Here is a 22,405-nt window from a genome sequence, read left to right as displayed (position 1 = left end):
GCATAAAACATGGTAAGATAGTTTCTAGTCGAGAATTGGTACCACCTATCAAAACTCTCTATTTTCTTAATTTCATATGAAATTAAAAAAATTTACATGACAAATTGTACAATTTAACATTACGGTCAGCACCGATATTCTCAGCAACAGAATTAGCAATAATTTCATGTTTACGCCATAAGTTACGACTACCCTTGGCTAGGCGTAGATTTTTGTCTTAACTTAAGGCGGGCGCAAAGTTACGCCTTTTAGTGAAACGGACCTTAGTCCAAATATTTGACTTAAGTCCGGACTTACGACAGGCGTAAGGTTACGCCGGACGTACGCCTTTTAGTGAAACGGGCCCCTGACTTCTCATTGGCTGTCCCAAAATAAAACCGGTCAAGGTCAGTAAACATGGCGGACAAATTCAACTTTCGTTGTTGACATACACGAAAAAAAACCGATATATGGACTATACTTGATATTTTTGGATTAATTTAGGCCATAGACATCTACAACGTTCGAGTTCAGGTAAGAAATGCAAATGTTATTGTCATTTATTAACGATTTGAGACGAAATCGTTGCGGGAGTGAATCACTCCCGCACTTGCACCATTACGGAGATCCTATGGAGTAGTAGCCCTCTCCCAGCTTCCACAGGTACAGGTAAGTTAGAATTATATATACAACCTGCTATACGTACAGGTAACCTAGAATTATACATACAATCTGCTATATGTACAGGTAACGTAGAATTATACATACAATCTGCTTTACGTACAGGTAACATAGAATTATACATACAACCTGCTATATGTACAGGTAACCATTGTAAAGGAGGGGGGCATACATTATGACAAAATTCGTTCAAAACTAAAAATGTTTATCATAGATTGCACACTTCTGTAAAATAACAAATAAAAAATGCATGTGCCTTTCCAAACCATTAATACTATTACAAATTATTATTTCATTAAATCAATGTCATAATCAACTTTGTATACGAGTTATCAATCGAAATTTTTTAGTAAGAGTTATCAATCACCCAGAGCGAAAGTAGCGTGACAGAAAAACGTTACGGTGAGTTAATAGAGTTAATAGCTTAATGTGTGTTTGAATGTTTGTTATTATCCCCTCGCGTAACTTTTGTGCGAAGGGGATATAGCATCGCTGCTGTGCGTGTGTTCAGATTGGAAACAAATTGAAAAGAAAACTCTTGCAGGGATACTTATCAAACTTCGTACACTTATTTGGCATGGTAAAAGGACAAACCCTGTTAATTTTCAAGTCAGTTAGTTGACTACTCTTTAATATATCGTTAAAATAACACAATTTTTACAAATTTTATGTACTACGACTTGTGGTAGAGTCAGGTATATGGCATTCCTACTAGCTCTGGCTAGCGGGTTAACCCTTTAGCTCGATCGATAGAGTGCTGGACTTGCGTGCCAGAGGACCTGGGTTTAAAGCCCAGCAGAGGCAATAAGTGTCTCTGTTACATTTGGCGCCAACGTTGGGGCATTATGTGACGGTCAGACTGGTTCGAATACCGACGCCAGATAGCTCAGTTGGTAGAGCACCTGACTATAGATTCAGGGGGCCCAGGTTCGAATCCCGGTCTGGTCCGTCATTATTTCTCCCATCCCGTTACATTTGACGCCCATGTTGGGACCTGGGTATTCTCTGGCGGGTGAGAGAGATTGTTTCCAGAACTTTGGCCCACAGGCATTGGCACTCCAGGAGAGTCGGGACGCCTCTTTCCTTGGAGGGGGACAATGTGGTAGAGTCAAGTATATGGCATTCCTACTAGCTCTGGCTAGCGGGTTAACCCTTTAGCGACCGGTAGAGTGCTATGCTGACTGGTAACACAATTTTATTTGAAAAACCTTAGTTTGCTGTTAGTTTGAATTTAATTTCTATGAAATTTGTTTTAAAGATTGAATATAGGAGTTGAAAATTAGTGCTGCAATCAAACTATAAATATTGTAATATAAAGTAGATAATATAATTTTTTTCATTTGAACTCTTTATGATTGATACTTATTGGTTGGACTAACCCATTTGTTTGGATCTGACTTTTTGGGACTGATTCATGAGGTCCCTTTGCTTGACAAAATCTTCTCGAAATGATCTTATATGTTAGAATTACCCAAAAGAATGCGGCCGATCCCTTCAGTTGGGATTGATCAAATTGGGTGGGATAGATTCTATAGGCTGAGAATGATCCTATAGGCTGAGATTGGTCCTATTGGGCTGAGATTGATCCTATAGACTGAGATTGATCATAAAGGCTGAGATAGATCCTACAGACTGAGATTGATCATAAAGGCTGAGATTGATCCTATTGGGTAGGATTGATCCAGTAGGATGGAAATCATTCTATTTGTTGGGACCTTGGATTTTTATTGATCCTGTGTGTTAAGTGCAAATACTGTCTTTCATTGAGGTGTAGGTGGTGGCTACTATTGGTTGAATTAATACATTTGTTACAATAAGTCCTACTGGTTGAATTAATCCATTTGTTACAATAAGTCCTATTGGTTGAATTAATCCATTTGTTACAATAAGTCCTATTGGTTGAATTTATCCATTTGTTACAATAAGTCCTATTGGTTGAATTTATCCATTTGTTACAAGAAGTCCTATTGGTTGAATTAATTCATTTGTTACAAGAAGTCCTATTGGTTGAATTAATCCATTTGTTACAAGAAGTCCTATTGGTTGAATTAATCCATTTGTTACAAGAAGTCCTATTGGTTGAATTTATCCATTTGTTACAAGAAGTCCTATTGGTTGAATTAATTCATTTGTTACAAGAAGTCCTATTGGTTGAATTAATCCATTTGTTACAAGAAGTCCTATTGGTTGAATTAATCCATTTGTTACAAGAAGTCCTATTGGTTGGAATGATAACCTCATAGGAAAACATCAATATCTGCTTGTTGGTACTAACACCGTTTTATATTGTATCACTATGTATGTTGTAGGTGGTGGCTCCGACCATCAGGCCAAAATAAAAATATGGTTTGTTTCCCCTCGCCCGACCGACTCAGAGAAATCCCGCCGACTCAAAAGTTTTTATGTTGTAAGTGGTGGCTCGGCCTGTCAGGAACAGCTGATAGACGCCGCAAAGGATGTGGCTCACTCTGTTGAGGGAATCGTGGAGGCGGCCCAGCAGTCATGCCGCGACGACAAGCTTCTGGCCGCCCTAGCCGCCGCAGCCACCGCGGTTACTCAGGCTCTTAACAACCTGCTACAGCACATCAAGAAGGGGGCAGGACCCACCGCTGTAAGTGGGATTGTCACTGTTTTCTTTTTCTTAAGCTTTTTATTCTCTCTCTCTCTCTCTCTCTCTCTCTCTCTCTCTCTCTCTCTCTCTCCTGTTACACAATATTAAATGAAGAAAGGTATGACATTGAAGTTTTGGTTATAATGACGGTACAATGATTCGATATTGTTATGATACTGAGATCATGAACTCTTCTGTGCAGTGAGGTAGTAAATGTATGTTTTTGATTGACAGGCTGGAGAGTCCCACGAGGATGCAGTGGACATGATCCTGACTGTGACGGACAGACTGTTCAGTAGTGTGGGCGACGCCCATGAGATGGTGAGACAGGCCAGGCAGCTAGCTCAGGTAAGCTCACAAATATCTCGCACATCTTTCATAAGTTCAATTCTATAAAAGTCAATGCTAGATTGGGTTAGCACCTACATGGCTCAGAAATTTAAGACTGTTGACTGTTTCAATATATTTACTTGTTTATGATATAATTTTTGACCTTGATATCTGTTGTTTTCAAGCGACCTCTTCATTGGTTGGGGCCATCAGGGGAGAAGCCGAGGGCCACTCTGACTCGGACATGCAGAAGCGGCTCCTGGCCGCCGCCAGACAACTCGCTGATGCTACCGCGAACATGGTGGACGCTGCCAAGGTGAGGAAAAGTTGTGTGCATTGAACAATGAGATGGAAAGTGTAATAGTATACTAGTATACTGTGTTTCTGGTTATGTAGACATTTGTAGGTCGCAGAACATATGATGATAAAGGTAAAGCAGCTGAAACTGTAGAATGCAATATCATGTTTAACATTTGTAAAGTCAAATGTTATATTTGTTACAGAGTTGTATATCACAGTTGACAGCTATATCATGTTTAACATTTGTAAAGTCAAATGTTATATTTGTTACAGAGTTGTATATTACAGGGGACAGCTATATCATGTTTAACATTTGTAAAGTCAAATGTTATATTTGTTACAGAGTTGTGTATTACAGTGAACAGCTATATCTGTTCAATCAATTTCAGTAAAGTGTTATATTCTAATATTACAAGGCTGTGCGTCGAGTCCGAACGACTCAGAGCAGCAGAAGAGACTAAGAGGCGCTTCAGAGGATCTCCGGGCTGCCACAAATATCGCCGCCAGCAACGCCCTCAAAAAGAAACTCATCAGGAGGCTAGAGGTCAGAGACTCATTAAGTGTCGTTTAATTATCTCTAGAACCTGTAATTTAATTGCAGTAAATGATATACGACATGATGGCTTGATATTACAATCATGTTTTGTGATGAGACTTTACATGAGTCATTTAGGTGTATTATGGTTACAACCATACTTTGATATTTAATTGGATTGCAAAACGGATATATAACAATCGTACTTTATCATGTAATTGGTCTTTAAGAGATTATATCTATGTTTTGTAGAACGCCGCGCGTCGCACCGCCTCAGCCACCACACAGCTGATTAACGCCTCAAAGAACGCTAACAAATCCAACACTAACAAAACCTCGGAACATCAACTGACTCAACAGTGCCAGGTAAGCAGTGATGGGGACATCATTCCATAATTCTTATCAATAAAAGAAGTCCCAATTCAATTAACATAATGGTGGAAACACTTAGCTATGGGAGGTATAGTAGATTGGCCAGTAAGCTAAGGGTTCTTGGTTTAAATCCTGCTGTAATTGACTCGACTGTGCCAGGTATGGATTCATTGTTATTTCATCACAACTTAACTTGCACGAAGGTGGAAACACTTAATACATATCTGGGTCCTAGTTTATGGCCAGTCAGCTACAGGTCACTGGATCAAATCCTGCAATAGGCACATCATGTTTCCGGCTGAAAACTTAAAACATCTTGATTTTACTCTGTAACACCAAAGAAAACAATAACAGCCAGTGGTGTCACTTAACAGGTGCACAGGTAAAGCACCCAAGCCACGTGCAGTGAGTCGTGACTAATTCTGTCTGGCCAGCACGGTCGGTAAAAATCAAAGTGAGTTTGGAACAAGTTTATACAAGCTACAGCGTAGAAACCTACTTAATCATTTTCCTCTTGAGATTGTACTTCATAGATGAAGTGAAGCTCGAAGAAAAAGTGTAAAAGAATTTCACAAGAGTTTTTAAAGTTTATAGTACCGGTACTATGAATTACAGGGATGCTATAGACATTACAACAGAGACCATTTTTAAATGATACTGGAGAAATACATGTTGTTTTGTGAATTAAAAATCTATCCTATATATATAAGGCAAAAAATAATTTTAATGAATATTATTTTCTGGTATTTTCTTAACTGGGTTTCACTGCAAATTCAAAATAGGCAAAATAAATTTTCTGTGTTTACCATAAATGTCAGCATGCAGTGATGGTTCAATACTGAACAATAAGATGACTTAATATAAAAAGTGGCACTATATTGGCTTCTTGTATTGTACCATGCAAACAAAATAATAGTTTTCTGAACATGTACAGCAACACAAGTTGTAATTGCACACTGGTAGTCATAGAAATAATAAAATTTAAAATGATTGCAAATGCATTAATTACAATGATAAATAAGGTATCTAACAGTATTTTTAATATATACCGGGTATTTGCATTTCACGTGAAAAAACGTCGTTTACGCAAAATCTCCCCCTTAGCCAAGTAGGTAAGGGGGAGATTCTCCCACATAGCATCTTTGAAAGGTTAACAGATATGTCAATGCCAGCAAGGAAATATCAGAGAAATAACATGAACCGCTGTGTATCGGGAAAAACAGATATATGTGTGTATATCTCTATGTTAGAAGTTTGTAGGGTATCAGGCTATGTATCATATATATACAAGCAACATCTTGTGTACTAAGTGAAAAAGTACTTTGATGAATGGAGGAGATTATCTACTTTTCATACCTTTGCCAAGGTCTAAAATCAGTTTTGTATTAAGAATTAATATTTTAACTAACAATTTTACTTCATACACAGAGTGAACTTGTAATGACTTTGCTTTGATTAACTTGTAATTATTTCTAACCTTGTCACCAAGATGTGTTTTGTTTAGAGATGATTTAGAGTTTTCTCCCCTTGTAGGTGTTGTCAGCAGCAACAGTGGTTGCTAAGCACACGTCGGCCCTGTGTAACGCCTGTCGCCTGGCCTCCAGCAAGACTTCCAATCCTGTCGCTAAGCGACACTTTGTACAGAGTGCCAAGAACGTTGCCAACAGCACAGCCAACCTGGTCAAGGCCATCAAGGTGAGTGTCAAGGTCAAATGTCAAGATCTTAAGTGTACATTTCTATTTGTTATAATTTGTGTTTGGTTAAATTGTATGAAATTTCTTATGGGTTTTGTACCTTAAGCTTCCCAACGATTTAAATGATATTCTGCTATATTACTGAGATCATTATTAAGGCACTGGACCAGGATTTCACAGAGGAGAACCGCCAGCGATGTGCGGAGGCCGCCAAACCACTGACAGATGCAGTGGATGAACTCACCACATTTGCCTCCTCTCCCGAGTTTGCCAGCATGCCAGCCAAGATCAGCCCAGAGGTAATTACAGTAAATGAAAAGCTATCGATAAATACAGGTAGTAAGACAGCTAGCGATATATAGCAGATAGCTACTAAGTTAGCTACATAAAGCAGACAGTTAGCAAGTTACGCACACAACTAACAGGATTCTGTTGTCCTGTAAAACCCCATATTAGAAATGAACTTGAATATGTTCATGGTGGGGTTTCATAATTCAAGAAAGTTTTATGCAGTTATTCCTAATTTTCTGGGACAAGACACACAGATGACTTATCTGTATATATATGTAGGCAAGGAAGGCCCAAGAGCCCATTGTGTCGGCAGGTAAGGCGATGATCGATGGAGCGTGTCACATGGTGACGGCCGCCAAACAGCTGGCTGTCAACCCGAAGGACCCGTCCACTTATCAACTGTACTCCAACCACTCCAAGAGTGTGCCCGAGGCCATCAAACGACTCGTGTTCTCCATCAAGTAAGTTTGTCCACCATTAGTAAGTCTTTCCTTCATCAAGTAAGTGTATAGTGCAAGTCTTTATTATAATGCCAGCTCCTAACGTTGGTCAGCATTTCTAGATTTACAAAAGTGTTAGCTCTTCAATAGCCTGGTTCATTCCTAAAAGTGATTTTAAATTTTCGGACAGGTAAATTATTGTATTTTACTGTATTTCTGTGTACCTGGATTTTAAATTTGTTTGAGGTCCATTCCACTTTACATCCATTATTTCTTGACACATATTATAGTATTTGACTGTATACTTTCAAGGAATGTAAAAATCTTGAACTGAACATATATCCTGTAAAACATCAGGACCTGTTTGACTATATACATCTGTATATTTCAGGGACTGTGCGCCGGGTCAGCGTGAGTGTGACGAGTCGATCAACAAACTGAACCGCTCCATCCGCGACCTGGACCACGCCTCACTGGCTGCCATCAGTCAGAGTCTACAGCAACGGACCGAGAAATCCCTCAGGGTCAGTACTTATTCCACCTAAAACCACCTTTTCCCCATCCACTAATATATCTCCATGTGTCCAGATTTGTAAATTATCAACCCCTCATTCCCAATATCTAGATATTTAAGTTTTCATATCTTCCCTTTCATGTCTAGATTTTTAAGGTATCACCCCCTCCCTTGTTTCAACAGTTTAACAGATTTATTTGATAGTTCACCTCTCCCCCCCCCCCCCCCCCCCTTTATTAAGATTTTAAAGTAATCAAAATGTGCTCAATTTTCAATATTCGTAGATAATCATTAATTATTATTGTTGAATGGTATTATAGGGATTCAAAGAACAGATGATTGGGAGTGCAAGAGAAATCCATGACCTTTGTTCCAAACAACAGACCCACATCCTGGACCTGACTAAGACCGTGGCCGAGTCGGCACTTCAGTTCATGTACTCCTGTAAGGAAGGGGGAGGCAACCCTAAGGTAGGTGTACCTTAAGATAGAAGGGAGAATGTACCTTAAGATAGAAGGGGGAAGTGTACTTTAAGATTGAAGGGAGGGGATGTACCTTAAGATGGAAGGGGGAGTGTACCTTAAGATGGAAGGGAGGGGTGTACCTTAAGATGGAAGGGGGAGTGTACCTTAAGATAGAAGGGAGAATGTACCTTAAGATGGAAGGGAGGGGTGTACCTGAAAACAGAAAGGGTGGTGTACCTTAAGATGGAAGGGAGGGGTGTCCCTTAAGATGGAAGGGGGAGTGTACCTTAAGATGGAAGGGAAGGGTGTACCTGAAGACAGAAGATGGAGTATACCTTAAGGTAGAAGGAGTAGTGAACCTAAAGATAGAAGGTGGGGGCAACCCTAGGTAGGTTTACAGTAAGAGAGAAGAGGAATGAGCTTAAAGAAAAAAGAGGGAGTGTGTACCTTATTATAAAAGGAGAGTGTACCTTAAGATAGGAGGGGGAGGCAACCCAAAGATAAGATAGAGAGGTTAGGCATGTTTAAGTCTGGACTTCATAGCAAATCCTTACAATAGACAAGTGTGTGCACGGATCTTCTGTAGACTACAATATCTTGTTTTATGTTGTAGGCCCCTAAGCACACCCATGATAACATTGACACAGCAGCAGACAACACAATGGACGTCGTACAGGACCTGTTACAGTCTCTGGAGGAGGCCGCCTCACAGGCCGGCGTAGTCAACAGTATGATAGAGAAACTCACCAAATCAATCACTAAGGTGGGTACAATCTTTACTTAAAGGACCTTCTTTCCTCCAAAATTTGCTCTGTTTAAAGTCCCCAATATTGTGTTGATAGTGGCACTGGAGGAAGAATTTGATCGACTTTAATTTTTTAAAATCATGAAATTTTAACAAACTTATGCCATTATGAACATTTTGGATACATATCGGTGTAACATAATAAGGTCTATCAAATAAAGGAGTCTGTGTTTACAATATTGACACCCTTTTGTTTCTATGGTTACAGACGGACAAGCAGGTAATGGTGAGGGAGGGGATGTCCTTCGTGGAGTACCAGTCCAACATGGTCAGTCTGGCCAAGAAGATCGCCATGACGACGCAGGAGATGGTGGGCAAGGCGGGGGTGAACCCGGGCGACCTCGGGCGACTGGCCAATCAGCTGACATGAGACTACGATATGTTGGCCAGTAACTCCGCAAATGCCGCAGCAACCTCCAACAGTCAGGATGTAAGTGGAGTCACAAGTCTGTTACAATGTCTGGTGATTCCTAGTTTATTGGTTTATCCGTTATTCTAAAACTGTTTTGTGGACAAATTTGGATGGATATTGTGTGCTGTGTGTACTGTTAAGTCAAGAATATGGTTATCTGCATGAACAAGTGTTTATTTGGTTTTATTTTTATTACCGATAATTCCAATGGAGTTACAGAAGTCAATTAATTACTGGTCATCAAGGGACTTTGTGTTCTGTAGGTGAATATAATATGTTTTACCTATCTAAGCTCCTGAAATTTCTGGTATCTTTCGGTGCTAGGACGGGGATGTCCATTACAATTGAAGCCAATGTGTCACATAGTGTTGGTTTTTTAATTGTGATTTTTACACAAATAATCTTGTATGTTGTAGTAAACATTATATTCAAAGGGGAATAACTCAAAATTTGTATTTTTCAGTCAGGATGAAAAAACAGTTATTCCCCTTGAGAATGAGAAATGAATTTGATTGTGTTTATCCCTGACAGTTTTATTGGTAGGATTGAATATCAGTTAATGTATTTTTACAATATACCGTGATCATTTGGAAAGAAGTGATCTGATAAGCTTTTGATAAGAATTTGATAAGTTTTAGATGTTTTTTTATACAATGTTATGTAGTTTTAATTTCAATATATTAATAGTTGATGTTAGTTTAATTCATTAAGTTTGAGCTGTGCATGTATAACAATTGGTGCATCATATATTGCTTGTTGTCCTCAAAAGGTAGGTCACAATGACCCAATTAGAATCATGGTAGTTTATGGTGAAACTATTTTGAACATATCTATTTGAAAAATAAACAAACTTGTGTTTTAGAAATGATGTACCATTAATCATACCAGAAGTCATGTACTCATGTATTTATCAATGTGAAAGTAGGTCATGATGACCTGAATTTGTAAGGCATGTTGTTAATCCTATGTGTTTGTTAATGATGTTTAAGCACATTTCTCACACTGTATCTCTGTTGACCAAACTCAAGTTAATGTCATTTATTTGGAGAAATATTGTACGTAAGTTTAAGCGTGATTGGGTTTTTTTTGTGTTTACCCATACAATGAACGTGATGAAATACATTTATAACGTATATATAGTATTATGTTCATTTTATTGTGTTTACGCATACCATAAAAAACATAATACTTGTATACAAATGATGTTTCGGGAAATGTAGCGAGCTGTAGATAAAAGTCAATAAACTTAAAGAGACATGTCTATATTGTTTGTCTTTTTTCATAGTCAGGCAGTACTGTAATACATGGTACAAAATGAGGACACGGATTAATCAGACAGACTTCACCATTGTTAACAGTTCAACGTATTCAGACAATACTGTAACTTTATGTACAAGAACTAGAACATTATTTATTGAGGTGAACCATGTCAAGTTGAGTGTACCAATGTCCTTTTGTATTCACAATGATGTTTTTATTACTCAACAATAAATTAGAAATAATGATTTCCAAGTACCCAGGGTCAATTAAACCATTTATTAATATGGCAGCTTGGTTCATCCTTGAGCAGTATTATAAACACTGTTATATTACTGTAGTTTTTTAGCTCACCCGAACAAAAAGTTCGAGGGAGCTTTACTGATCACCTGTTGTCTGGCGTCCGTCCGTCTGTCTGTAAACTTTTTACATTTTTGACTTTTTCTCTAAAACCACTGGACCAAATTTAACCAAACTTAATAAAAAGCATTCTTATGGTAAGGGAATTTTAAATTATGAAAATGAAGGGTGCAGCCCTTTTCCAAAGGGAGATAATTGAGAAACAGTGAGTATAGGGTGTGTGTCTTTAAAATCTTCTTCTCAAGAACAACTGAACCAGAAATGCCAAAATTCACACAAAAGCTTGCTTATATAGTGAAGATTCTAAATTATAAAAATCATGACCCTCAGACCTAAACTGGGGCTTTAGTCGCGGTTCAAAGTTTAATCTGGAACCACGTAGATAATGTTTAAAAATCTTCTCGAGAACCACAACAACAGAAATGCCAAAATTTACACCAAAAATAATTTCTATAGAAAAGATTCTAAAATGTAAAAATCATGATCATGACAATCGGACCAAAACTGGGGTTCAGGCGGGGTTCAAAATTTGATTTAGAAATACATAGGAAAAATGTTTAAGAATTTTCTTCTCAAGAACCACTGCACCAGAAACGTCAATATTTACTCAAAAGTTGTTAATATAGTGAAGATTGATAGTTAAAATTGAGGCCCGATGCGGGGTTCAAAGTTTGGCATAGAAATACATAGGAAAATGTTAAAAATTGTCCTCTCAAAAACCACTGCACCAGAAACGCCAATATTTACTCAGAAGCTTGTTTATACAGTGAAAAAATTGGGGTCTGAGGCGGGGTTCAATGTTTAACGTATATCTTTAAAAATCTTCTTCTGAAGAACTATAATGCTTCAATTTGTGAGATTACTTTGCAGGCTTCCTTAAATAATGTTATCAATAAAGGCATGCCCAACGGACTAATACTGATACTAATTATATAATAGTGTTGCGTTGTGCATGTACTATGCCTAAATAGTAGTCAGGGTTTGATACATAGTGCACGAGCCAGAGTGCACAACACAACACTATTGTTATTATTATGCCGACTGTTGAATATAATGATGTGCTTTGCTAGTAGCTGTGACGTTCGAGTGTTGAAAAGTCCCTAAAAATAATCACCGGAAAAAAGTTTTTTTTTTTAATAATCAATTGATTTGACTGTTTATTTAATCAACAAGTTGTTGTACAATAAAAAGTTAACAAAAGTTTATGTTCTTTTCAAGAAATGAGAGACGTTTGGCCTTACCGAGAAAACTCGAAATGTTTAGCAGACGAAATCTCATTGAAATTTTTTTCTTGTTCATTCTTTATCAAGCGCCATTTAAAAAAGCGTTTTTGTGATTCTCATGTAGAATTTCTTTGTAAAATGTTCAATCAATTTGTTCAAAAGTTTATTAGAAACTTTAACTTTAAAATTACCGTCAATTATGAAGTGTTTTTTGGAAAAATGAATAATTTCAATTGTTTGATGTTAGTTTTATATATCTACGTTATATATATATAAATACCATTACTTATAATAACGGCTAATATAGCGTAGCGGTAACGCGTTGGGCTTCATGCTAGAATGATTTTTGCGTCGTGAGTTCGAATTCCGCTGTCGGCGCTTCAAAGATTTTCGTTGAAAACATTTGCCGTGCTCTATTTCGGCATAGTATGCTTACACTATATAAATCCTTTAATACTATGCGAAAATAGATGAGCTTTGAATATGTAGTGACAAACTGACAGAAGGCATAATAATTATATAATAGTGTTGTGTTGTGCATGTACTATGCCTAAATAGTAGTCAGGGTTTGATACATGGTGCACGAGCCGGAGGCGAGTGCACTATGTATCAAACCCTGACTACTATTTAGGCATAGTACATGCACAACACAACACTATTGTTATTATTATGCCGACTGTTAAATATACTGACGTGCTTTGCTATAAGTAGCTCTGACGTTCGAGTGTTGACAAGTCCCTTCAAAATAATCACCGGAAAAGCAAGCGTTTGTTGTTGTTTTTCAAATTACGTGTAATCAATTGATTTGATTGTTTATTTAATCAACACGTTGTTGTACAATAAAAAGTCAACAAAGGTTTATGTTCTTTTCAAGAAATGAGAGACGTTTGGCCTTACCGAGAAAACTCGAAATGTTTAGCAGACGAAATCTCAGTGATTTTTTTTTCTTGAACATTCTTTATCAAGCGTCATTTAAAAAAGCGTTTTTGTGATTCTCATGTAGAATTTCTTTGAAAAATGTTCAATCAATTTGTTCAAAAGTTTATAGGAAACTTTGACTTTAAAATTACCGTCAATAATGAAGTTTTTTTTTGGAAAAATGAATAATTTTAATTGCTTGATGTCAGTCGTATATATCTACGTTTTATATACCTAATTACCGATGTTCATAATAACAGATAATTTAGCGTAGCGGTAACGCGTTGGACTTAATGCCAGAATCAATGATTTTAGCGTCGTGAGTTCGAATCCCGCTGTCGGCGCTTGACAGATTTTCGTTGAAAATATTCGCCGTGCTCTATTTCGACATAGTATGCTTACGCTATATAAATCCTTTGATACTATGCGAAAATAGATGAGTATTGAATATATAGTGACAAACTGACAGAAGGCATAATAATTACTAATACTGGGGCCCCAAAAGAGGTTCAAAGTTTAACATAGAAATATATTTTAGAAAAAATGTTTAAAATTTTCTTAATGAGAAATAAATAATCTACAGTTTGTGAGATTACTAAGCAAGCATCCTAAGATAGTGTAGACTTTAATTTGTTAAAGCTAACCAAAATCCACAGAACAATACTGAGGCCCAAAAAGGATTGAAAGTTTAAAATAGAAATATCATATGCTACGAAATAAAATGTTACAAGGAATTGTTGTTCAGGTGAGCGATGTGGCCCATAGGCTTCTTGTTTTCATAAGCATATAATAAGTCAATTGCATTGTTGTCACATGTTTGTCTTATAAATTTTGTTATAAACCTCGCTATAGAAAAATATACATGTACAAACTTTAAAAGACAGGCACTTCAGCACATATAACGTAACACCGCAACCACACACTTTACAGAATCTGATGTATCTTTACCCTACTGCCACGCATTTATATGCATATACTGTAATTGTAAACACAGGTTTTGACCACAGGGGCTCGGTTGTCAGACACTGAAATTTATAACAATTTATTCCCGAATAAAAAAAAAATATATGTATATGTATATCCAAAATTTCAATTTTTTTCTGTTTATCATTGATCCCTTTCTGTCACAGTATAGTCATTTCACATATTGAGCATACAGTTCTAAATCAAGTAAGATGTAAAACCTACACCAAACTTGTGTCAGCCCAAAAATTGTCCAGAGGCCAAAGTCTTAGAAACAATTTTAAAGAATCAAAAATATGTCAAAATGCTTGCATATAAGTTAAACCATATGTTATAACATTTGAATTTTAATGAATTAAAACTATTTTCTTTTGTAAAATTGCCCCCCCCCCCATGTGGCTCCATCCTACTCCTGAAAAATATGATTTTGATAAATTTGAATCTACACTTCTAACGTTGCTTTCACTAATGTTGCACCTTTTCTAAGAAAATTTTTTTTTTTAAGAAAAAGATTTTTCTCAATATATTTCTTTGTAAAGATTTCACCGGTCCCCATTGTGCCCCTACCATACCCCCAGGGATAATAATTTGACCAAACTTGAATCTACCCTACCTGATGATACTTCACACAAGTTACAGCTTTTCTGGCCAGTCGTGTTCTGAGTAGAAGATTTAAAAATAAAGTTTCTCTTTATATTCCCATGTAAAAGTTTGACCCCTCACCATTGTGGCCCCACCTTACCCCCAGGGACCATGATTTGAACAAACTTAAATCTACACTAATTTATTCCCGAATAAAAAAAAAATATATGTATATGTATATCCAAAATTTCAATTTTTTTCTGTTTATCATTGATCCCTTTCTGTCACAGTATAGTCATTTCACATATTGAGCATACAGTTCTAAATCAAGTAAGATGTAAAACCTACACCAAACTTGTGTCAGCCCAAAAATTGTCCAGAGGCCAAAGTCTTAGAAACAATTTTAAAGAATCAAAAATATGTCAAAATGCTTGCATATAAGTTAAACCATATGTTATAACATTTGAATTTTAATGAATTAAAACTATTTTCTTTTGTAAAATTGCCCCCCCCCCCCCCCATGTGGCTCCATCCTACTCCTGAAAAATATGATTTTGATAAATTTGAATCTACACTTCTAACGTTGCTTTCACTAATGTTGCACCTTTTCTAAGAAAATTTTTTTTTTTAAGAAAAAGATTTTTCTCAATATATTTCTTTGTAAAGATTTCACCGGTCCCCATTGTGCCCCTACCATACCCCCAGGGATAATAATTTGACCAAACTTGAATCTACCCTACCTGATGATACTTCACACAAGTTACAGCTTTTCTGGCTAGTCGTGTTCTGAGTAGAAGATTTAAAAATAAAGTTTCTCTTTATATTCCCATGTAAAAGTTTGACCCCTCACCATTGTGGCCCCACCTTACCCCCAGGGACCATGATTTGAACAAACTTAAATCTACACTATCTAAGGGTGCATCCAGTGCACAAGTATCAGCTTTTCTGGCCAAATGGTTTTTGAGAAGAAGATTTTTAAAGATTAACTCTATATACTCCAATGTAAAACTTCGACCCCCCCCCCCCCATTGTGGCCCCCCTTTACCCCCGGGGACCATGATTTGAACACACTTGAATCTACACTATTTGAGGATGCTTCCACACAAGTTTCAGCTTTTCTGGCCAAATGGTATTTGAGAAGATTTTTTAAAATCTTGAATCCCCCTTACCCATTGATGCTTTGTGCCAAGTTTGGTTGAAATTGGCCAAGTGGTTCAGGGAAAGAAGTCGAAATGTGAAACGTTTACAGACAGATAGACGGACGGACAAAAAGTGATCAGAAAAGCTCACTTGAGCTTTCAGCTCAGGTGAGCTAAAAAATGTAAAGGGACGACGGATTTCAGGGGGGGGGCCTCAATTCATAATTTATTTTCAACAATTTATCCCCTTTGTCTACCGGTTTCTGGCGACGCGGCTATGTTAAGGCTGTCCGAAGCTAAATATATATCGAAAAATGATACTATTTTAATAATCGAAAAATGCTTTAACCGAGTGAGTTTCTTTGAACTTTTATTACATAAGTGAACAGTGGCATCCAGCACTATATTTGATGTATTTTTGTGACGTCATATATTTTTCTTAAGCACGTGACGGGTGTATTCTAACACGGTAAATAATCTCTAAAAATCGCATCGGCACAAGTGAATAATGACATTAAATCAAAACAATTTTTATGAAAAATCCTTCGATAAGTAATGTATTTTGCAGTTCTTGCTGGGGGTTCATATAAATGTTTCGTTTATTTGAAATATTGTCAAAACATTTCGCACCGCCATCGAAATGAGGCACATTTTTACCTTTTATGATCGATTTACACAAAATCGGGTCAATCGGTAGGTTTCCCCCAGCAAGATTCACAGTGGTACTTATTTTCTCTCCCGATTTCACGTAAAATATACTAAGATTGTTTTTATCTTTCACTTGTGCCAAGCCGTTTTTTATTTGTACATACATATCACCATTCATTAGATTACACGTAGCAGGGGGAGTCTCAAAACCATTAGTTTATGAATAGTTATTTACCTATTACGAAGCTTTACAACTGTTGAATTTTTTATACTCCATATCGGTGATATTGAATTTAGTATCACAAGTATTTACAACAGTGTCTATGTAAAGGAATGAAGCGGTTTTATTATGCACAATGAATATCACTTATTACGCTACAATACATTCCCTAAGAACGATCGAAAGGAATGCAGATCGTGACGTCAAAGTTAACTATGACGTCATATCTTATGAAGTACAACAAGTGACTTTCTACATATCGCTGTGAAATTAATCGGGCAGCCTTAACATAGCCGCGGAGAACTATGTCACAAAATGATCAGATGACTTCTCCCTATACTTTATATAAGTATACATGCCGTTTTAACCACCCAGTGACCCGAAACGTCCTCGATACCATTCCTCATCGAAGCAACGGAAGTTTGCATCGAGCAACGCGACGCCTAGCGGCGGCTCTCCATATAAAGTCAGAGATGTTTCGAATGCATACGGTAAGTCCAGAGAAATCGTAAGAACCCGCGAAAATAGACAGCGACAAGGAAAAATGTGTAAACATTGCGGAAAATGATCACAATATCTTGATAACTGGCCAAGCTGGAACAGGAAAGACATTTACAGTAAAAAACATTGTCACATGGTCACCATCTGTACCAAGATGGGTAACTCTAAGCAACATATAGCAACTTAAAGTAACACACAGCAACATACAGCAACTCATAGTTATAGTGGGGCAGCTGATTGTCACAATCTCAATCCGTACCAAGACGGGTAAGTCTAAGCAACATATAGCAACTTAAAGCAACATACAGCAACACACGGCATATAGCAACACACTGTAACTCTCAACACACAGAAACACATAAGTTACAGTTGGATGACAGCTACACAGTGGGGCAACTGATGGTCACCATCTATATCAAGATAGGTACTGTGGAATCATTTAATTTGGTGGGGGTCAATTTTTCGATGGACAGATGTTAGCACATACAGCACCAAATAGCAACACATGCAACATGTAGCAACACAAACACTTAACCCAGATAGCATGACTACGTTGGGCCAACGTTGGTAATTGGTTGTACCGTTGGTCGATGGTTGGCGTTTGCTCATCGGCCCTACGTTGGTCCAACATGTTGGACCAACGTAGGCCCAACATGTTGGATGAACGTAGGGCCGATGAGCAAAATTACGTTGGCCCAACGTAGTCTGCCAACGTTGGTACAACGTAATGAACAACTAAGGGCCAACGTTGGCCCAACGTAGTCATGCTATCTGGGAAGTAAGGTGAATGATCAACAGTCACACAGTTGGGCAACACAATGTGTACCAAGATGGGTAAGTGTTAGCAACATACAGCAACACCTATCAACATATTTTCTGTATTGTATTATTCTCCAGGTATCTCTAACCATGAGGAATACTCCCTGGTCCGCGAGATGCCGGACGACAAGAAAGAGAAGACGCTGACTCTCCGCCGAGGTCCATCGCCAAGGGCTAGAAGAAACTCGACGAGAAGAGAAAGAAACACAACATGGACGACGAACGTAGGCTCCGTTCATTGACACGTTTTGATTGGACATTTTCATAAAGTTTTGATCATTGGAGTAGTTGATGAAATTTATATTAAAATAAATGTATTGAGTTTTGATTGGATGTTTTGTAAATGAGTTTTGATTGGACGATTTTTCAGTGGAGTGGTTGGACCATTCACGGACCCCGAGAGAACAGGGGGTGTTGGACGTGGACACACTACTGCTGAGGAGGAAGTTCTTTTTCTCTGACCAAAACGTTGACCAGCGTGACCCTGGACAACTCAACCTGCTAAAAGTACAGGTATTAGTTAGAATTATATATACAACCTGCTATACGTACAGGTAACCTAGAATTATACATACAACCTGCTATATGTACAGGTAACATAGAATTATATATACAATCTGCTATATGTACAGGTAACCTAGAATTATACATACAACCTGCTATACATACAGGTAACATAGAATTATACATACAACCTGCTATATGTACAGGTAACATAGAATTATACATACAATCTGCTATACGTACAGGTAACATAGAATTATACATACAATCTGCTATACGTACAGGTAACCTAGAATTATATATACAACCTGCTTTACGTACAGGTAACCTAGAATTATATATACAACCTGCTATATCTACAGGTAACATAGAATTAGACATACAACCTGCTATATGTACAGGTAACCATTGTAAAGGAGGGGGGCATACATTATGACAAAATTCGTTCAAAACTAAAAATGTTTATCATAGATTGCACACTTCTGTAAAATAACAAATAAAAAATGCATGTGCCTTTCCAAACCATTAATACTATTACAAATTATTATTTCATTAAATCAATGTCATAATCAACTTTGTATACGAGTTATCAATCGAAATTTTTGAGTTAAAGTTATCAATCACCCAGAGCGAAAGTAGCGTGACAGAAAAACGTTACGGTGAGTTAATAGAGTTAATAGCTTAATGTGTGTTTGAATGTTTGTTATTATCCCCTCGCATAACTTTTGTGCGAAGGGGATATAGCATCGCTGCTGTGCGTGTGTTCAGATTGGAAACAAGTTGAAAAGAAAACTCTTGCAGGGATACTTATCAAACTTCGTACACTTATTTGGCATGGTAAAAGGACAAACCCTGTGAATTTTCAAGTCAGTTAGTTGACTACTCTTTAATATATCGTTAAAATAACACAATTTTTACAAATTTGATGTACTACGACTTGTGGTAGAGTCAGGTATATGGCATTCCTACTTGCTCTGGCTAGCGGGTTAACCCTTTAGCTCGATCGATAGAGTGCTGGACTGGCGTGCCAGAGGACCTGGGTTCAAACCCCAGCAGAGGCAATAAGTGTCTCTGTTACATTTGGCGCCAACGTTGGGGCATTATGTGACGGTCAGACTGGTTCGAATACCGGCGCCAGATAGCTCAGTTGGTAGAGCACCTGACTATAGATTCAGGGGGCCCAGGTTCGAATCCCGGTCTGGTCCGTCATTATTTCTCCCATCCCGTTACATTTGGCGCCCATGTTGGGACCTGGGTATTCTCTGGCGGGTGAGAGAGATTGTTTCCAGAACTTTGGCCCACAGGCATTGGCACTCCAGGAGAGTCGGGACGCCTCTTTCCTTGGAGGGGGACAATGTGGTAGAGTCAAGTATATGGCATTCCTACTAGCTCTGGCTAGCGGGTTAACCCTTTAGCGACAGGTAGAGTGCTATGCTGACTGGTAACACAATTTTATTTGAAAAACCTTAGTTTGCTGTTAGTTTGAATTTAATTTCTATGAAATTTGTTTTAAAGATTGAATATCAGAGTTGAAAATTAGTGCTGCAATCAAACTATAAATATTGTAATATAAAGTAGATAATATAACTTTTTTCATTTGAATTCTTTATGATTGTTACTTATTGGTTGGACTATTGAATTCTTTATGATTGATATTGATTGGACTATTGAATTCTTTATGATTGATACTTATTGGTTGGACTATTGAATTCTTTATGATTGATATTTATTGGTTGGACTATTGAATTCTTTATGATTGATACTTATTGGTTGGACTATTGAATTCTTTATGATTGTTACTTATTGATTGGACTATTGAATTCTTTATGATTGATACTAATTGGTTGGACTAATGAATTCTTTATGATTGATACGTATTGGTTGGACTATTGAATTCTTTATGATTGATACTTATTGGTTGGACTATTGAATTCTTTATGATGGATACTTATTGGTTGGACTATTGAATTCTCTATGATTGATACTTATTGGTTGGACTATTGAATTCTCTATGATTGATACTTATTGGTTGGACAAACCTATTTGTTTGGATCTGACTTTTTGGGACTGATTTATGAGGTCCCTTTGCTTGACAAAATCTTCTCGAAATGATCTTATAGGTTAGAATTACCCAAAAGAATGCGGCCGATCCCTTGAGTTGGGATTGATCAAATTGGGTGGGATAGATTCTATAGGCTGAGAATGATCCTATAGGCTGAGATTGGTCCTTTAGGCTGAGATTGATCCTATTGGGTAGGATTGATCCAGTAGGATGGAAATCATTCTATTTGTTGGGACCTTGGATTTTTATTGATCCTGTGTGTTAAGTGCAAATACTGTCTTCCATTGAGGTTTAGGTGGTGGCTACTATTGGTTGAATTAATCCATTTGTTACAATAAGTCCTATTGGTTGAATTAATCCATTTGTTACAATAAGTCCTGCTGGTTGAATTAATCCATTTGTTACAAGAAGTCCTATTGGCTGAATTAATCCATTTGTTACAATAAGTCCTATTGGTTGGAATGATAACCTCATAGGATAACATCGATATCTGCTTGTTGGTACTAACACCGTTTTATATTGTATCACTATATATGTTGTAGGTGGTGGCTCCGACCATCAGTAGCCTGGCCTGTCAGGAACAGCTTATAGACGCCGCAAAGGGTGTGGCTCACTCTGTGGAGGGAATCGTGGAGGCGGCCCAGCAGTCCTGCCACGATGATAAGCTTCTGGCCGACCTAGGCGCCGCAGCCACAGCAGTTACTCAGGCTCTTAACGACCTGCTACAGCACATCAAGAAGGGGGCAGGACCCACCGCGGTAAGTGGGATTTTCACTGTTTTCTTTTTCTTAAGCTTTTATTCTCTCTCTCTATCTCTCTCTCTCTCTCTCTCTCTCTCTATCTCTCTCTCTCTCTCTCTCTCTCTATCTCTCTCTCCTGTTACACAATATTAAATGAAGAAAGGTATGAGCCGTATGACATTGAAGTTTTGGTTATAATGACAGTACAATGATTTGATATTGTTATGATACTGAGATTATGAACTCTTCTGTGCAGTGAGGTAGTAAATGTATGTTTTTGATTGACAGGCTGGGGAATCCCACGAGGATGCAGTGGACATGATCCTGACTGTGACAGACAGACTGTTCAGTAGTGTGGGCGACGCCCACGAGATGGTGAGACAGGCCAGGCAGCTAGCTCAGGTAAGCTCGCAAATATTTCACACCTCTCTCATAAGTTCAATTCTATAAAAGTCAATGCTAAATTGGGTTATAGCACCTACATGGCTCAGAAATTTAAGACTGTTGACTGTTTCAATATATTTACTTGTTTATGACATACTTTTTTTACCTTGATATCTGTTGTTTTCAGGCGACTTCTTCATTGGTTGGGGCCATCAGGGGAGAAGCCGAGCGCCACTCTGACTCGGACATGCAGAAGCGGCTACTGGCCGCCGCCAGACAACTCGCTGATGCCACCGCGAACATGGTGGAAGCTGCCAAGGTAAGGAAAAATTGTGTGCATTGTACAATGAGATGGGAAGTGTAATAGTATACTCTGTGTCTGGTTATGTAGACATTTGTAGGCCGCAGAGCATATGATGGTAAAGATAAAGCAGCTGAAACTGTAGAATGCAATATCATGTTAAACATTTGTGAAGTAAATTGTTATATTTGATACAGAGTTGTATTACAGTGAACAGCTATATCTGTTCAATCAATTTCAGTAAAGTGTCATATTCTAATATTACAGGGCTGTGCGTCGAGTCCGAACGACTCGGAGCAGCAGAAGAGACTATGAGGCGCTGCAGAGGATCTCCGGGCTGCCACAAATATCGCCG

General features: G+C 37.8%; 1 protein-coding gene, 2 non-coding genes and 2 pseudogenes across 3 annotated transcripts; all 5 read left to right on the top strand.

Moving 5' to 3' along the window:
• The window catches only part of LOC128171437 (talin-2-like), a 333,309-nt pseudogene that overhangs the window by 283,572 nt on the left and 27,332 nt on the right, over window positions 1-22,405 (top strand).
• Window positions 508-4,443, top strand: LOC128171454 (uncharacterized; annotated as a pseudogene).
• Trnay-aua (transfer RNA tyrosine (anticodon AUA)) lies at window positions 1,536-1,610 on the top strand. Its single transcript has one exon. It is a non-coding gene; the product is annotated as a tRNA-Tyr (tRNA).
• On the top strand, window positions 7,673-9,778 carry LOC128171422 (talin-1-like). Its single transcript, XM_052837219.1, has 4 exons — window positions 7,673-7,758; window positions 8,069-8,218; window positions 8,826-8,975; window positions 9,226-9,778. Exons 2-4 carry the CDS (start codon window positions 8,084-8,086, stop codon window positions 9,385-9,387), a joined length of 447 nt encoding a protein of 148 aa, XP_052693179.1. The 5' UTR covers window positions 7,673-7,758; window positions 8,069-8,083; the 3' UTR covers window positions 9,388-9,778.
• Trnay-aua (transfer RNA tyrosine (anticodon AUA)) lies at window positions 19,696-19,770 on the top strand. Its single transcript has one exon. It is a non-coding gene; the product is annotated as a tRNA-Tyr (tRNA).

Source organism: Crassostrea angulata, chromosome 2, assembly GCF_025612915.1.
Source record: "Crassostrea angulata isolate pt1a10 chromosome 2, ASM2561291v2, whole genome shotgun sequence".
Taxonomy (NCBI): Eukaryota; Metazoa; Mollusca; class Bivalvia; order Ostreida; family Ostreidae; genus Magallana; species Magallana angulata.
Note: the sequence above shows the minus strand (reverse complement) of the source record. Positions and strands in the feature narration are given on the sequence as shown.

What these genes read in the sequence shown, in the direction of transcription:
- LOC128171422 (XM_052837219.1), top strand. Translation starts at nt 8,084, where the DNA reads ATGATTGGGAGTGCAAGAGAAATCCATGACCTTTGTTCCAAACAACAG. An exon ending in AAGGGGGAGGCAACCCTAAG is followed by an intron (nt 8,219 to 8,825) that starts GTAGGTGTACCT and finishes TTTATGTTGTAG; the next exon opens with GCCCCTAAGCACACCCATGA. An exon ending in TCACCAAATCAATCACTAAG is followed by an intron (nt 8,976 to 9,225) that starts GTGGGTACAATC and finishes CTATGGTTACAG; the next exon opens with ACGGACAAGCAGGTAATGGT.